This window comes from Prionailurus bengalensis, chromosome B1 (assembly GCF_016509475.1).
Source record: "Prionailurus bengalensis isolate Pbe53 chromosome B1, Fcat_Pben_1.1_paternal_pri, whole genome shotgun sequence".
Taxonomy (NCBI): Eukaryota; Metazoa; Chordata; class Mammalia; order Carnivora; family Felidae; genus Prionailurus; species Prionailurus bengalensis.
The window spans coordinates 43,978,677-43,995,823 of NC_057344.1; the positions used below are offsets into that span (position 1 = coordinate 43,978,677).

At 43.0% G+C, this 17,147-nt stretch overlaps 1 protein-coding gene across 11 annotated transcripts in view; it reads right to left on the bottom strand.

Annotated features, from left to right (window-relative positions):
• Nucleotides 1–6,639: 6,639 nt before the first annotated feature.
• TACC1 (transforming acidic coiled-coil containing protein 1) overlaps nucleotides 6,640–17,147 on the bottom strand; it is a 121,592-nt gene continuing 111,084 nt past the window's right edge. For all 11 annotated transcript variants that reach the window (XM_043563820.1, XM_043563863.1, XM_043563849.1 and 8 more), the window contains 4 exons: nucleotides 16,564–16,724; nucleotides 15,647–15,753; nucleotides 12,462–12,582; nucleotides 6,640–11,411 (listed from right to left, as the gene is read on the bottom strand). In XM_043563820.1, coding sequence (XP_043419755.1) covers nucleotides 11,343–11,411; nucleotides 12,462–12,582; nucleotides 15,647–15,753; nucleotides 16,564–16,724 — 458 coding nt within the window. In that variant the 3' untranslated portion in view covers nucleotides 6,640–11,342. The remainder of the gene's footprint in view (nucleotides 11,412–12,461; nucleotides 12,583–15,646; nucleotides 15,754–16,563; nucleotides 16,725–17,147) is intronic.

The window sequence follows — 17,147 nt, forward strand, 5'->3', positions numbered from 1 at the left end:
GATCAGAAAAATGGGACCAGAATCACATTACAGGATGCCTTCTCCAGAGAAGCTAGAAAAACTGTCAGACTCTCTTATATTGGCAGGTCAATTTCATAGAGAAGAATTAGGAATTTTCCAGAATTAGGAAAATGGCAGATCGGAGGCCAAAAGCACAGATAGGCCCAGAATTTGATCCACCTACGTAATTGAAATGGACCCAGCTGGAATCTACAGATGCTGCCTGCTTTGCCTCTCGGTGCACATGCCTCCCTCCCCCTCACTCTTACCGTCTCCCATGTAGAACAAAAGCATTTGCCTCCAGCCAAGTGAACTCTGTCCTCCCTGAAGACCACAAGTCCATAAACACTGAGGTACTAAAGGTATACACACATAGGTACAGCTGTATTTCTGTTTATGATTTATTTATGGCTCAGGCAAATGTTAATTTGGATGGTGGACTTTCAAACAAGAATTCCATAAAAAAGCATCTTTCTATGTATAACTATGACCAAATGAATTAGGAGAACCACTGTGTCAGGAGAACAGATCTGGAATAGGAAGGAAATCTGAACAGAAATTGGAAAAGAGCTCAAGTTTAAATGACACATTTAAAATATTAGTATATCTACACACATATGCAGGGTTAAAAAGAACACGAAGTCACAGAGCGAGTCTGAACTCCCGGTATTTTATAGGTGAGGAAAGGGGTCCACGGTATTACGGTGACTGTCCAGAGCCCCACCACAGAGGCCAGGTCTGGCACCCAGCTCTCTTCTCAACCAGACTCGGGTGCTTTGCAAAGAAGATGCAGGGAAGAAAAGGAAAGGAGTCTTTCTTTCATCTATGGCAAATCATCATACATCGATTTGTAGCTTTAAAAAATGTACTAAGGTAATATACCTTATTGGAAAAGAGGTGGCCCACGATACCACCACTCAGCTATAACCACAGTAATGCTTGTTTCTAAGGTGGGGTGAAGAGCTCTTAGTCCTTCCTTGTCCCTTTGTGGAACATACCACAAAAGTACAATAATGCTTGAAAAAAGAAGGGGAAACCCTGGGGAATACAAGGGAGAAAGAAATGGATTAAGCTTCCCCCATCGGCACCTACCCAGGACTTGGCACATAGTGAATGCTCAGTAAACACTCAGACCCTCTTGGAACCCTGTAATGGTAGGATAAGAAATAGGGAAGGGGAGAAGTAGAGAGCTAACGACAAGAGAAGGAAGAAACGTCTAAAGAATCCTTGCAACTTGCCTATAAATCTAAAATTATTCCAAACTGGGTTAAAATGTTTAGAGACGCTGGTGGTTATTTCAATAAATATTCCAATTGACCCATTATTTCACCATTCCTCTGGAATTCTCTGATTTCCACCTGTGTGACATTGTGCTGAAACTTCTTGGTTTTTTCCTTAGGCCTATTTCACTGACTCAAACTCCCAGATGCAACTTCAAATTTTATCACACTTCTAAAAACATCTGGTAACTTCATGACTTAGTCACTTATTCGCTGAACACAAGCATCCTAATTGCTTGTGTTATTCACTTGAAGAATGGCATTCATGGTAACAGAAAATCACCCAAATCTGGTCAAGATTTTGATAATTTACTGCTTATGTACACATTTATAATTTTGAACTAGGGGCGCCTGGGTGGCTTGGTCGGTTAAGTGTCCGACTTCAGCTCAGGTCATGATCTCAAAGTTTGTGAGTTCAAGCCCTGCATCGGGCTCTGTGCTGACAGCTCAGAGCCTGGAGCCTGCTTTGGATTCTGTGTCTCCCTCTCTCTCTGCCCCTCCCCTGCTTGCACTCTGTCTCTCTCTCAAAAATAAATAAACATTAAAAAAATTAAAAAATATATAATTTAGACTTGAACTGTGCAAACGGAGTTTAGGATAAGAACTTGTAATCAGGGAGGTCTTGCTTCTAACAGAGGGGGTTTCATTTTTTTGGACCTGGGTCAGGTTAGCTTGTAGTACTGGTAGCAAAACAGAAATGGGGCTTTGAACCTAAGGAGTCTGCCCTCTGCTGCCACGGAGGAGGGAGCATTCAGGACGGTGGGGATTGCGGAAAGCAGAGAATTTTGCTGTCATTCTTTTTCCAAATAGGTCTTAGTTTTTAGAGCACTTTTGGGCTTGCAGGCTTTTATTCTTTATCCCCCAACTTCCTCTTTTCTTTCCCTCTCAACCGAGCATTAGGAAGGAATTTTTATTATGTCCTCTTTTCTGAACGCAGCTTCATGTTCCTGTTCTAGTTTTGACTTCTTCAAGTTACTATAAACCGTGGTTGTTGGTTACTGAGTGTTCTAACCCTGTAGCTTACTTTTAAGAGATGGACATTGCAGTTGTAAGTTCTTTTTTGCTCCCACAAAACACGTGACTGATTCCACACCCCCCCCTTCCCCATAACCTGCAGTTAGTGGCTTTCAAAATTTCAAGTTGTCTTTGGTTTTGTTTTGTTTTGTTGTTTTAACTTTTCAGACCATCAAACTAAGTCATTTAAAATTGCAAGCCAGTGCACCTATGTGTAGGTGAAATACAAGTTCCACAGCTCGGTGCTTCCCTTCACTGTTCATTCTTACAACGAGCATTCTTTTCTGGTTTCTATTTCACATCCTCCCAAATGGGTTTTGACTCGCAGTTGGAGTGGAGCCCCCCAGTGACCATTCATACACATTTGCACTGGAAGCTGCTGCAGGAAATAGGCTATTTTAGACCTCATTTTTTTGCCGAAAGCTAGTAATGTTACAAAGATCAATTAAAAGGGCAAAGGAAAAAAATGTGTCTGGAAAAACCAGAACTTTATAAATGACAAATTACAGTAAATGCCACCTTTCCGGTGGAATCTCAGGTACGTTCTTCATTGCACGGCACCTTGAGGTCTGAACTGGTCTGTCTGGACTCTTAAGATTTTTGTAAAATATGGTGACTATGCCTGAATACATCAAATTAGCCAACTGCGCTGTCATTTTTGATGTCTGGAACAAAAAATTCCTACGTTTACAGAATGTCTTACGGTTGAATACTTGTGATTATGAGTTTGCACATCTTGAGAACTCGACACATTTTGGCAATGGAATTTTTCTCAGAAAGGCAAGATGATACAGGCTGGCTGTCTCCACAGGGTGCATAACCCAACGCCTGAGTCCGTGGGCATGGTGCCCTGGAACTGTTCAGCACAGGTCAGCTTGAGTCATGGGCGTGATGGGGACAGTGGCTGTAATACACTCTTGGGAGATGCTTGGAGGATAAAACCCGACCTCATCCTGCGGACAAAACCGAGGCCTAGATTGGAGCAGTTGGCCTGAGAAAATGAGCACAAACCTGGATGTTGGCTTGGGACTTGGGCCCAGGCCTTTTCCCTTCCTGTGTGATGTGGGCTGGCGCTCACCTCTCTGAACGCTGCGGCCACAGTGGACGCTGAAAACAGCCCCTGGGACCCACCATCTTGTGGCAAGTCCACTATTGTCCGTACATCTGAAGACAGGCCTTTCCAGAACGCTTTTGAAAGGGAAACCGGGACCTTTTGCCTTCTAGTCAGCACTTTGGGCAGACCTGTGAAATCAGAAATCAGAGGAAGGGACCTGCTAGCATTCTCAGTGCAAAGGAGGGGGTTGAGGCCTGACTCAATGCAGTTGACAAAAACCGGGACTAGGACCCATGGCTCCGTCTCCCGTGCCAAGCTCTTTCTGCAAAGCCAGGATGCCCGAGAGGTAGAACTGGAGTTCCGTTTTCCCGTAACAGTGCCTTTCAATACAGTAACCAATTATTCATCTCTGACTAGGTTTCACATTCTCACACTCTTGAATTGTGGGGACACTATGCAACAGCTTCTCTGACATCCGCTGAAATATTCCCACTTGAGATAAGGAAAGGACGAGAAAATTCATTTGGTGAATAAAAGGTCATCCTCTGCACTCTTGAAGGGTACGTTCCAAAGTGTCCCCCAACATGGAGTTGGCCTTGAGGATGGGATTTGAGATCAGAGACCTGGGTTCCCATGCCAACTCCACCTTCCAGTTAACTCCTTCGTGGCCAGTGTTCTTCAACCTCATTTTCCCCATCGGTTAAAAAAAAATTCCAACGGCATGGAATTGTTGATGTGACATGTTTGTAAAGGCACCTATCTGGTGCACAGAGGACTCAAATGTCATTTATCTTTTCCTTTAAATTAGCTAAAAAGTGAAATTGTTAACTGAATTCTATCTTTGGTCTGTTCTTGCATAATATCTATTCCCACGAAGACCCACATATTCTGCTGAAGGAAAACTAGAGATCAGAGATCTATCACTTCACAGCTGGTACAGGTGTGTGGGGGGGGGGGTGGGAGGGGGCTTGGAACAGTCTGTGGTACCAACAGCGGCTTCCATTCCCATTTCATTGCTCAATCACCCCAACTCTGGGATGTGTCTTCGGCGAATCCTCCACACTTCTACTTCCTATTAACCTCAAATAAAAGAACAAAGGTAACTGAAGTTTCTGAAGCCTTGTTAGAGATGTCTCATAGCAAAATCATTTGGCTCTAAGGGGGGAGTCTCCATTGGAAATGTTCATCGACTCCAAGTGTTAGGTGATAATGATCACTATCCCTTAAGGACCCAAGGGCCAGGCACTATGTGTGCATTCCTACAGAGTCCTCACCTCCTCTTCGGGAGGTGGCAACCCATTATCCCTAGTTAGGAAAACTGAAGCTAAGGCAGGTGACATAAAGGAGAGGCTGGATCTAAAGCCAGTCTGAGCCAAGTGTTGGTCTACATGGCCTGGTGCTCCACACGATTTGTGTGTCCTTCCCGATACATTGTCTCTCCTCCCAGACTCCTTCAGCACTTGGTGCTTGCCACAGCACGTAAGAGTTCCATGCCCTCTTGTCCTGTTTTGGGGGGTTAGATTTATCTGTAAGCACCATTGTGTCCCCATCCTCGGGCACCTTAGATAAGATAACCTACAAGTCACAACCGGGCAAAGAAATGTAGATTAGGAATGGCTTTCTGCTGGGAAAGAAATTTTAATCAGCATATCACTTATATTTCAGTGAACTTTCAGTCAAATGTGAAAACAACTTCTCTTTTGCCAACCAGCCGTGGAAACTTTGCACGGTTCACTTTGAACTCTGCAGAGGCAGGAAGTATTTATTTGGTAAATACTTATTTGGTAAATGCATGCAGAAAAGAGGCATTTTGTTTGGTCCTCATATACCTATAAACTTAGAAAATGCCTACATTATCCAAACATGAGAGGTCTTGTATTTAAAGAGCTTGAAAAGGACGAAGTGACAATTTTGTTGCCCATTTTGAGTGCTGCACAATCTTGACCACATTTCTCCCTAGGCCTGTTTCTATAAATGCAAAAGGACTTAAGTCGGTAGACTGTTTTTTCATACTTCGACCACCAGCCATAGCAAGAAATTAGTTTTTCGTCATGACCTAGTACACACACACACTTCTGAAACAGATTTCATGAAACACTACTTACCCTGGTGCAATTCCTTACTTCCTGTCGTGGATTCTCTTACGAAAATATGGATTGTCACTCACTAAAATGATCCCATGATCCCCCTATTTGCAAAAGTGTGAAAACAACTTTTGGTCTGATGTTACCTAAGAATAAAATTCTGTAAGAGCAGAAAGGTAATTTTCATCTTATTCTTCCCAAGAATTCTTAGAAAATTATGAGATTTCAGGGGCGCCTGGGTGGCGCAGTTGGTTAAGCGTCCGACTTCAGCCAGGTCACGATCTCGCGGTCCGTGAGTTCGAGCCCCGCGTCAGGCTCTGGGCTGATGGCTCAGAGCCTGGAGCCTGTTTCCGATTCTGTGTCTCCCTCTCTCTCTCTGCCCCTCCCCCATTCATGCTCTGTCTCTCTCTGTCCCCAAAATAAATAAACGTTGAAAAAAAAATTAAAAAAGAAAATGATGAGATTTCTACTGTCACCAGCACTTAGCGAAAGCCAGTGCCGCCTCCTGCCGGTTCAGGAGCACACTAGTGGGAAACCTTCCTTTTAGGAAGGAATTTCATAGGCTGTGATGTGTTACATGCGGCCAACGGTAAGAAAGTGACAGTGTTCTGACCCTTCGCAGTGGTTCCCCGCCAGGTTGTGAAGTGCAGTCGTAAGCAGCCTTTTCATTGACCTTCTCCAGCAATCAAACTCATGAAATGTCCTGCCCAGTCCCCCTTCCCCTGTAAGCAGAGAGCGTCCTGGCCAGTACTGAAAAAGTTTTTCCTGGTGTTAACCTAGAAGAAACCTAAAACGTCCACTATTTCCTGTGGGCTCTCCTGCAACGTTTGCGCAGTTCTGGCTTTATCCTGTGTCCTCCGAGGAGTCAGGGAGCTGAGTTGACTTCAGTACATAGGACTTGAAAAATGCCAGGGCCGGCAGGCAGTCTCTAAGCAAAACCAAGCAGCACTCAATTAAAAACTCTGTTTGCACAGATGTGAAGGCATGGAAATTTATACGGCAAGGTCTGAATTCCAAAGTTTGTTTGTTTTAATTACACACCCCACCAAATGCATAAAATTTCACGAAATGAGTGTAGTGAAAATGTCATCTTGTCTATTTTTAGACTGAAATATGGAGCTCTTAAAAAAGCAAGGCTGTCAGAAATGTTCACGCTCGGGGAGAAAATGACTTATAACCGGGGGAAAAACATTCACACACCCAGCTCTAACAGTGGTAAACAGTTTTTATTCAGGCAATGAAACATGGAAAAAATATATTAGTAATCATTATAATCATTTCATTTGTGTGAGTATAACTTTTACAAATATTTACCTGACATATAAAAGGGGAAGTACTGTGCATATAAAATTTATGTAGATGATTATTCCACACGACACGATCCTGACAGCAGTAGTCAGTGCAGCGTTCACGCCTCCCGACGAGAGGTTCCTCACACACTTCCCGGCACCCGAGGGGGCGTAACGGAAGCAGATGGGCAGCTGACATGTACTTGTTGGCACGTGAGTACAAATGGGCATCTACTGGCAAACACACGCTTGCTAATGGCGACACCGACAAGCTTACTGCTACCTGGGAGGTTTATAAAGGAAGGCCTGGATCCTGTCCCCGGGCGTGAGAAGGGGCTGGGAAGAAGCTGCGGGGTGGTTGGGAACGCAGGATGCCCTGTATCTGGACAGGGGGTGGGGTCAGGAGTTCAAATCTTCGTATGTCCACGTGGAAGTTCTTCACAGAGCATCGGTTTAACAATGTGACTGGGGCAGACCTTGTGTATTTCAGATACCACTAAAAGGCAGAGGGGGACAAAGTGACACCTTCACGGCCCTAGAGTGAAGAGTGGATACAGGGAAGGTTCAAGCCACACCTCAGCTGTGCCTGGCCTCCTCCAGATGGGTTAAAGCATTATTCAGACTGCCACAGGCTGGCATCACGTGGGCCATCTCCATATTAGAACTATAACCAGGATCTATATACCTATATATCTATATGTAATAGCTGTAACCATATTATAGTTAATAAAGTCATTCCTTAGGAATCTTGTTTGTCCAAATCTAACTGCATGCTAAGAGGCACAGAAATGGGATCGCATTTGGACGAAGAACTACGGAAAGTGCAATCTTTAGTCTCCAGAATGCTAGCTCTGGGCACAAGAGAGTGGGTCTTCACTGGAAATGCTGCCGTTACAGTACCTTCCAGAGGAGACCCTCAGAGAGAAGTTGTCTAGTGTATCAGTTCTTTTTACCTTTACTGTGTGGGAGACCAAGGTTTCAGTGATACACTGCTCTTCATAAAACCACTGGAATCTGGAGGCCAGTCAAACCTTTTTGGACAGAAGTCTCCTCAAAATACTACGTTATTAAAATCTTTACAGAAGATGACTTCTTAGACCTTTGGCTTGGCATTCTGGGATTCCCAGACTATATTTACTCTTTAATAAGCAAAGAATAATCTGCTATCTTTTAAATTCTTCAGAATATATACATCTTTACTTTAAAATCCTTTGCCTGAAACATTTAATCTTTCAACACCCAGTTTCTCTCTTCCCAACAAGAGGCTAAAGTAAGAACCCCAAGTCCAAGAGCAAGCTCGCACGGTCACAGAAAGACTACAGGGGCAGCAGTCATGTGTAATTCAGGCCATGGCTGCCAGTCGTAGTGAAGAACCAAAGGAAATTAAAGGGAGCATTAGAGCTTTTACTCCACTAAAAAAGGATGTGCTGAATCACCTCCAACCACACAAGACTTACTGATGCTTGCTCTTCAAAACTCCATTCTGAGCTCGTAGAGCCACCAATGGGCCTCCTGTTACCTTTACTTAAAATGAGCGCTTTACTCTTGCTGCTCAATCAGCCCAGGAACATTTGGGGCACTTTATGCTCCCCATTTATAAACAGGGCTAATTCGGGGCTGTCTCATAAATAGCTAAGTATCTGTGTGAGGATCGTACAAAGTGTGGGACAGGTAGAAAGGTAACTGGCTGGAAATCAAATTCAAATTGAGCTAGGCTCCAGGACAAAACACGAATCTCCCCTTGGATTCCATATCATTCTGGAAGGCTGCCAGATCCTCAGAGGTTTTCACTATCATGTGCTTCTGCACTTCCTAATTTGGGCTGGGTCTGAAGAAACTAGAAACCACGTGAGAAAACTGGGCTTCTCAATATTTCCAGAACAAAAGGTTTGGGCAGGTCACTGGCTTCCAGGAGGTTCTCCAAATAAAGTAAATCTCAGGAGGTCTGACTGTAACTGACTAGCCAACCAAGTGACAAACTGGTCTGTCTTACACTAAATCTTCCCGTTAAAATGCTTCTAGATAAAGACTATCTATCCACATTTTGGCAAAGTCAAAAACAAGAAATGGCTCTGGGTCCACAGTCTCAACAAGGTCGATCACCTAGTACTCCTAAAGCTATCTGGGACAGCAGCTTCCCTTCACCTCTGCTTCCCACTCTTGTGACAGGATTTACTACCTCCTACCCAACAAGTAATGGCCCTCACATGCTTTGAAGCAAAGCTCTAGGCTAAACTCTTACTCTCCAAAATTTTGAAAGGTTTTTTTTTTGCTTTTGCTTATTTTTAAAGAGAAACAAACATAACTTCTTTCAGCCCAGGATATTCTCTTGATTTGCCAGCTCCATTTTTATTCTTGTTGGAGAATATCCATCTATTAAATGAGAGGGAAGAACATTCCCTTGTACTGGCTGTGGCCAAGAGGCCAGTGGCAAAAGTTACTTGACCAGGGCCTTTCGTAATCCTTGTGCAGCAACTTCACCCACCGGGGTTTCTTTACGGGGTCTCTTCCACCAGCATGCTAGGGAAGGATTGTCGTCACCTTGGTTTTCACACACAGCTACTTTTTAAATATGCACATGAAGCCTAAATGGAGGACCATGGATTTAGAATGGAGACCACTATAAGCCTTTCGTGCTTAAAACAGATCAATACAAAACAAATAAACATGGCTGTCTCACCAAAACACAGCAGTAAAAAGATTTAGCAATGTTCCTTTCTGCAAAATGCACAGTTAATTTCCCTAGGAGCAGAGGACTGGCAGCAGAAACCAGTTCCAGCAACTGGAGACACGAGCAGTCCATGGGCACTATGACCGTGTGCAGAGACCACATGGAACTGCTTTCAAAGCCCACGTGATTGTCAAGTCACTTCTCCAACCACAGATCATTTCTGCTGTTCTTGTTTTGTACAAAATATTAAGACAATAGGCTTTAGAATACAGCCTAAGCACCAATTACGATAAATGCATATCGGTAAGACGTGACTTCTAGCTTTAAAGGACACTACTGACCTCCCTGGGGCTGAAGATTGCACCCATGTGAACAGTACACGGCTAAAGAAAAAATGCATGTTCGAAGATCTATAGAGGCTCTCCACGAGGCACAATTTGTTGCAGAAGTTGGATCATGCAAGAGTTTTACAAGAAAGGTACGAAAACTTACTTGTACGGAATAGAGTGCGTATCACCGTGAAGAGAGTGTAAGATTAAGACAACAAGAGTGCTTTAAAACACTGCATGGATTTGGTTTTGCCTACCACATGGAGGGGAGTTCACCGGCATCACGAGGAAAATTTCCATCTTGGGTTTAAAGGCCCCCACTCCGTGACCCAAGCGCAGGAAGAGCTTGAGGAGTTTGGTTTTGAGTGCAGCTCTGCTCCCGCACTCCTCTGCTCTGGGACTCAATGCGCTTTGTTCAACAATATCCCCAACGTGATTTTTGGAGTGGTTCATATGATTTTTATAGCCTGTTTTGTTAAAAATTCTACCATCTAAGTTTGAAAGGATTTTTTTGCCTTAAAATTTTTTTTGAACAACAACACAACACACTTGTGAAAAACTGCTTCTTCACCTTCTAACTGCTACCGCGGCTACAGTTACCTTTTCACTAAAGAAGATCACCTAAGCCTTTTTTTTTTTTTTTTTTTACAAGTAGATTTTCTTTGTATATTTCAAATAGCAAGATGATAAATAAAGAGTAAATGTTGATTTTGAAGCAACAAACAGAAGCAGAGGAGACTGAACTGCTTTGGGACCAACTCGCCAAACCCCAGCTTTGAGGGATTCCCGCCTGCCGGGGCCACTTGCCATGTGGTCTGAGGACTGACCCCAAAGGGGCCGCACCTGTCAAGGCCAAGGAGGGTCCCAACACCAGGACAATGAAACACTGGCAAAAAGTCTCCCCCAGATGTAAAACCCGAGTCTGGGGTCTTTATACCTACCATTCCCTAAATTCTGAGGTTGGCACTCTCGGCCACAATTCTATTTCAAGATAGGGTTATACATTTATGGAAATACGGTCTTCTGTGGAGAAGCTCTTATTTGACTATGCTTCAGAGAAAAAAGAGCAGCATATGTAAACGTGTGTGTGCGTGTGCGTGTATAAACGGGTACTCAGAGTCCCTTCTTGCTTATAAACCAGAAATAACAATAGGCCAAATTATTTCCCCAAATAAAACCACTAATGTTGAACATTAAATTTCAAAGATGAAATAAATAGGTCACCAAAAAACTTAGACAGGTGGTGGACAGAGATGAGCCCAAGTAGTAGGCACAAAATCCCAAATTTAACGAGCTTGGAAAAGAAAAGAAGACTTTTAAATGGACTAAAGATGATCGAGAAATCATGACCCTAAACTTAGCAGCCCGTCCGACTAAACCTGTCAGCGGACCGTGGTCAGACGCCCCTCCTTCCAGGCCTGTGCGATACTCCAGGGATCCTTCCAGGGCTGTTGTGTCGGCAGCAAAGCGGGACAGGCAGCAGTAGGCATGTGCTTTTTTTTAAAGTTTTTTTTTTTTTTTTCTCTCTGCAAAGGGGCAATTTTTCCTGGATAAGGCAAGATAACTGTGGTTAAGAGAGAAGCAGCCAAATGCAGACCTGCTGAGCTAACGAGGGGGAGACTCAGTCAGTCTTTCCCAACTTCGCAATCAGCTCATCGCAGATTTTCGTTAGTTCTTCTATTTCTTGGTTCTGAAAGACAAATGACATGGTGATGTAGGCCACTTTGCATCCTGAGATCAAGGCAATTACACCCAAATAGTCCCAAGACTGGCCACACTTTGCCTAGACATCCTGACTCAGTGGTTGGTAACTTTCCTATGTCAGAGACCCTTTAAAGAAAGGGAAACTTGTCCCCTGAAAAATGTTCGTGTCGTGTTCATCAAGTCATGCTTCAGTTGAGTAAGGGATGAGGGTGACCACCGGCCCTCTGCAGCTTGCCCATAATCGTCTCAGTTCCCCAATTCTCTTGTTATCATGGGAATTACCTGTGATACTTGGTAAAAACACAAGTATTGTGGAGTCTGAGTAATCCCAGGGAACACTGTCTAGGGGTTAGCAGACCTCAAGATCGAAACCCTCGGCCTAGCTGAAGGGATGCCATACACGTGAGCCCATAACTAGAGACACAGGAAGAAAAACACTAGAGGCACACACAAAAAATGAAGTCTAAGAATCACAGAGTAGCGAGAAATAGGGACCTGATTTTTATTTACCTACAGCAGAATTTCTCAACTGCGGCACCACCGGCATTTTGGGCCGGGTCAGTCTTTGTTGTAGGGACTGTCCTGTGCACTGTTAGATGTTTAGTAGCACTTCTGGCCTCTACCCATGAGACGCCAGTAGCATCTCCCAGTCGTGACAACTAAATCCACCTCCAGATGTTGCCAATGTCCCCAGGAGGATAAAGCTGCAATCAAGGGGGAAGATGGCTTCATATATTACATAAAAAACAAAAAGAAAAAAGGTAATCTCGGAACCTAAGAAGTGTCTTGTCCCCTTTAGTTAATGCAACTTCCTCTCTGCATCCTGCCTGGGGATGGCTCCTACTCAGAGGCTTGGGAGTTCATGGTCTGCCTTGTTCGTGTCCACCTGAATCAGTTCCCAGAACAGCTGGATCAAAGTTTGACTCTGGGCAAAAACACGAGGCTTCTCTTTCATCCAAATCCACCACAAGCCAGCCACGGCCACAGAGGAAAACCACGTGTCTCACAGGTTGTCACCCCACACCCCTCTGTGTACCTTCTGCTGAAGGGCTCTTTCCAGGGACTCCACCTTCATCTGCTCCTTCCGGAGTCCAGCGTGGAGAGCCGCGCTCTCGGCCTTCGCTTTTGTTCGAACCTGAGCAATCTCCTCATTGGCTCTGTTTGTGGTGTTTTGTTTGTGGAGTAAAGGGACAAAAAGCTCATGGTTAGTTACAGGTCACAGCTAAGGAGTCAAGACTGCTGACATCTGTGAGACACAGAATAACAGGGCTTTATGATAAGAGAAAAACTGGTGACCCAAATCATTCCATTTAAATTTATAAAACTTCAGTGGATACACAACTGCTAAGGAAATTTCCAAGGTGCAAACCAGTGGTAGAATTAATCTCATAGGCCACAGTGACTTCAAAATTCACATGTCCCTAGAAAATGGAACCATGTGACACTTTGTACAGCAATCTTAGATTTGTTTTTTAACCCAATAGCAGGCAGGGTCATCTGTGGGATTATCACAGCCAAAGAGTCAGGATGCTAACCACTGACATCTAGGACACTAGAACTAAAAGTGACTGTATTAATGAGATACAAAAGAAAATTCTAAAACTACAAATGTCAATTGATAAATGGCCAATTAATTGATGAAAGGATGCTAAAAACTCATTAGTAGAGGCTAATGATAAACTTTAAAAATTTATTAGATTGGCAAATATTAACTAGGATGATCTTATCCCATTATGGTCGAGATGCAAGAAACAGACTCACAAACTGACGGAGGAAGTGAAAACTGGCACCGTCTTCACGGAGAGTGAGATGGCTGTAACTATTAGGATTTAAAATGCATACACCTGGGGTGCTTGGGTGGCTCAGTCAGTTGAGCATCTAACTCCTAATTTTGGCTCAAGTCATGATCTCACAGTTTGTGAGTTTGAGATCCCACACTGGGGTCTGCACTGACAGTGTAGAGCCTGTTTGCAATTCTCTCTCCCTCTCTCTCAAAATGAATAAACATTTTAAAAATAAATAAATAAAATAAAATGCATACACCTTCTGACCCAGCAACTCCCTTACGTTACGTATCCACAGCAATACTTCCATGTTGCACAATGATTGTGGATAAGGATGTTCACTGCAGCAGTGTTTATGACTGAAAAACTGTGCAACTATCTAAATGCCCATCAGTAAGGAATGGAATAGTCCTACAACCTAACACAAATAATTAGACTGAGCTAGATGTTCTGACATGGAAAAGGGCCATATATACTATTAAGTGAAAAAGGAAATTTGTATCCTATGACTCTGATGTTATTTTTAAAAAAGTCCAAAGCCATATTGGGTAGTATTTATAAAGGGTCAAGAAAAAACTGGAAGGATACACAATAAAGCTTTTTCTTTTTTTTTGAGAGAGCATCCCCACATGCACCAGCCGGGGAGGGGGACAGAAGGAGAGAGAATCTTTTTTTAATTTATTTGAGAGAGACAGAAACAGCCAACAGGGAAAGGGGCAGAGAAAGGTAGACAGGGAATCCTAAGCAGGCTCAATGCTGCCAGCACAGAGCCTGTAATGGGGCTTGAACCCAAGAACCGTGAGATAATGACCTGAGCCACAAACTGAGTCAGACACCTAACCACTGAGTCACCTTATGCCCCGAGGGAGTGAGAATCTTAAGCAGGCTCCACGCTTAGCATGGAGCCTGATGCGAGGCTCAATCCCATGATTGTGAGATCATGACCCAAGCCAAAATCAAGAGTCAGATGCTCAACCAACTGAGCCATCCAGGTGCTTCTGTTAATAAACCTTTAATAGTAGTATCTCTGGGGGTGGGAATGAGAGAGGGGAACTTAAAACGTTTTACAAATATGAAGATAGACAGCAAAATGTACAAGTATTACTTTTTAGTTAAAAAATAAAGTTGGATGCATTCTTCAGACTGTTCCCCAGAATAAATTCCAAACGTGTTGGATTTAAGGATTAAAAAAATGAAGCCATAAAAGTACTAGAATGAAAACATGGGAGAATATTTTATATTCAGAGCAGAGAAGATCTTTGTTACCATGACAGAAAATCCTGAAGCCATAAAAGGACTGATAAATTTCACTACATAAAAACAAACAGATTTCTGCATATCAAAAAACACCAGAAGCCAAAAGACAAACTAGAAAAAATATTCAAGACTCATATCACAAAAGGCCGGCATCCTTAGTACATAAATATAATAATATATTCACAGATGAATAATATATAGACTGACAATAGAAAACCAGGCAAAGAATAGTCATTCACGGTACAGAAAGTACGCGTACAGATAGCTGCTCAAATAGGTTCAATTCCATGAGGTAAACAACAATCAAAACTACATTGAATAAATGCTCCATTTGCTTGTCAAAAAAAGAAATCCCCAACTAAACTGAAAAACTATCTTGTATCTACTGGGTTTACAGAAAACCAAAAATTTGATCTGTGGGCAAAGCCATAAGGACAAGAGATGCTCGCACACCTAGCCTAGGGATAAATGGATGAAAATCAGGTGAGGGCAATTTGACACTTTTTATCATAATAAGCCTGTATGTTCTTTGGCTCAGCAATCCTTTTTCTAGCATATAGATAACTCACATGCACGCCAAGTGAGAACCATACCAGGTCACCTACTGCAGCACTGTTCACAGTGGATGGCAAGTACCCTGAGTGTCCGGAAGGAGGGGGCTGGTTAAATAAATGACACATTGCAACACTGGAACACCATATGGAGGCTAAGAAAAATACAGAAGCTCTTCATGGATTGACATGGAAAGGTTTCCAAAATATAGCACTAAATGAACAATGCAAAGTATGCTGTTATCTGCATAAAAAAGGAGATTCTCATCACATTAAAAAAAAAAAAAAAGTGATCATGTGGTGTGATGGAGCTGTTAGCTAGGACAGGGAAGAAGAAGGGAAAAAGCTTATCTGAGGGGATGGAAGGAACCAAAAACTGATCACCTGGGTGAGGAAAGCGGGGGAGCCAGGGACAAGGGAAAGGGTGGGAGAGAGATCCTATAGATCTCTATTCTATTCTTTTTAATGTTTAATGTGAAGATACTATTCAAAAAATTAAATAATAAAACATACACACACACACCAATGCAACCTAGGGTTGCAAAACAACATTGGGTGGTTTTTTTGGCCTTTCTCAATCTCCCCACAACATCACAAAACATGAAACAGATCTCATTGCGAGCTCTCACTTGTCTAGTTTTTCCTCCGCGTGGATTTTCAGGGCCTGATACCGCTGTTCCTCTTGTTTAACTCTGGCTAAATAATCCTGAGCACACTTTTTCAAGGCTTCTTCATTCTGTTCCAAAGTGACAATTTAAAATAAAAAAAAACTGGTCATTTCATCTTTCTTCAACTAGTGACATCCCATGTATCAGAGTTTTCATTTTTGTTTTTAAAATGAGAAAACCTCATTACTTCAAATGCCTTTAAATTCTACTCTGATAATTCAAAACAGGCACATGTAATTCTTACTGAAGAAATTCTGGATACTTTCTTTGCGTATAAATTTTCAAAACACAGTAAGGTTCAGTGACACCGATAAACCTAGTTTAGGGAGGCATTCTGAGTCTCATTGTAGGGAAACTAGGCAGTCTCATTTTTATTTTCCTACGGAAACAATAAAGAATGTTCACTGCTATAAATGTATCTTATTGATGATATGCAACTAAGTTGAACATGCCCACTTACAAGCTAAATCTGAAACATTATACTTATTTTCTTCTAGAATATGTAGCCTGAATTTTTCAGGGCTAAATTTTCCTTCTACTAATATTAAATTGGGGAATTATCAAAAACAATTTCTGGAAGTCTCCTAAGGTCTGAAGGTTCCACACTTCTACTCCATGCCACATTCTGGCTGTGGCCTGACCCAGGAGAGAAAATGACCAAAACATGCCACCCGGTGGGCCAGATGCCTGAACCACCACAGAAAGAAAAAAGGGAAAAGAAAATCTCCAGCTTCACTGGAACAGAAGGTACAAGACCAATGATACATGGGCCCCGAACTCCCGTTTAGAAGGCTACCCACACCTCTGGCATACGTGTTTAAAGATCCATTACCAAGGAAATACACTACTACAGAGACAAAAGGAAAAGGACATGCTACCTTCTTGAACCCTTCCAGAACGCCTTTCAGGTTCTCGTATCTCCTGAAGAGATCAGAAAGGGACCTTTCCACAGAATTAAGGTCAGCCAGGGCCTGCTCCTTCTCCATGGTCAGTTGCTGGAAGCTCTTCTGAGAGGTCATATTTGTCCTCTGTTCATCTTCTGTGAACCACAATCAAAAGTAATGGCATATTCATTCAACAGATTGTTAGCGGCTGCCCTCTGTCAGCTAAGCAGTATTTTTGGTGGGGGGCCCCAGCAGCAGACATAGCAAAGTTCCTCTCGAGGACTTAGGTTAGTGGGGGAGACAGCTGCTGACAAGTGAGGGGGGAAAAACAAAGCAGAACAAGAAGGGTGGGGGTTCCGTTTTCATATAGAGTGACCTCTCTCAGAAGAAAGATTTGACAGGGACCCAAAATTGCTGAGGGAGGGCAGGAGCTGTGCAGCTACCCAGGAGAATATTCCAGCAGAGGAACAGCAATGGCAAAGGTCCCATGCTGGGAAGGCATGAGGTGATATGGACTGTAAAAAGTATGATTTTAGTGCTTAAGAAGTGCTTTAAGTAGAGAAAGACTTAGGCAGTCA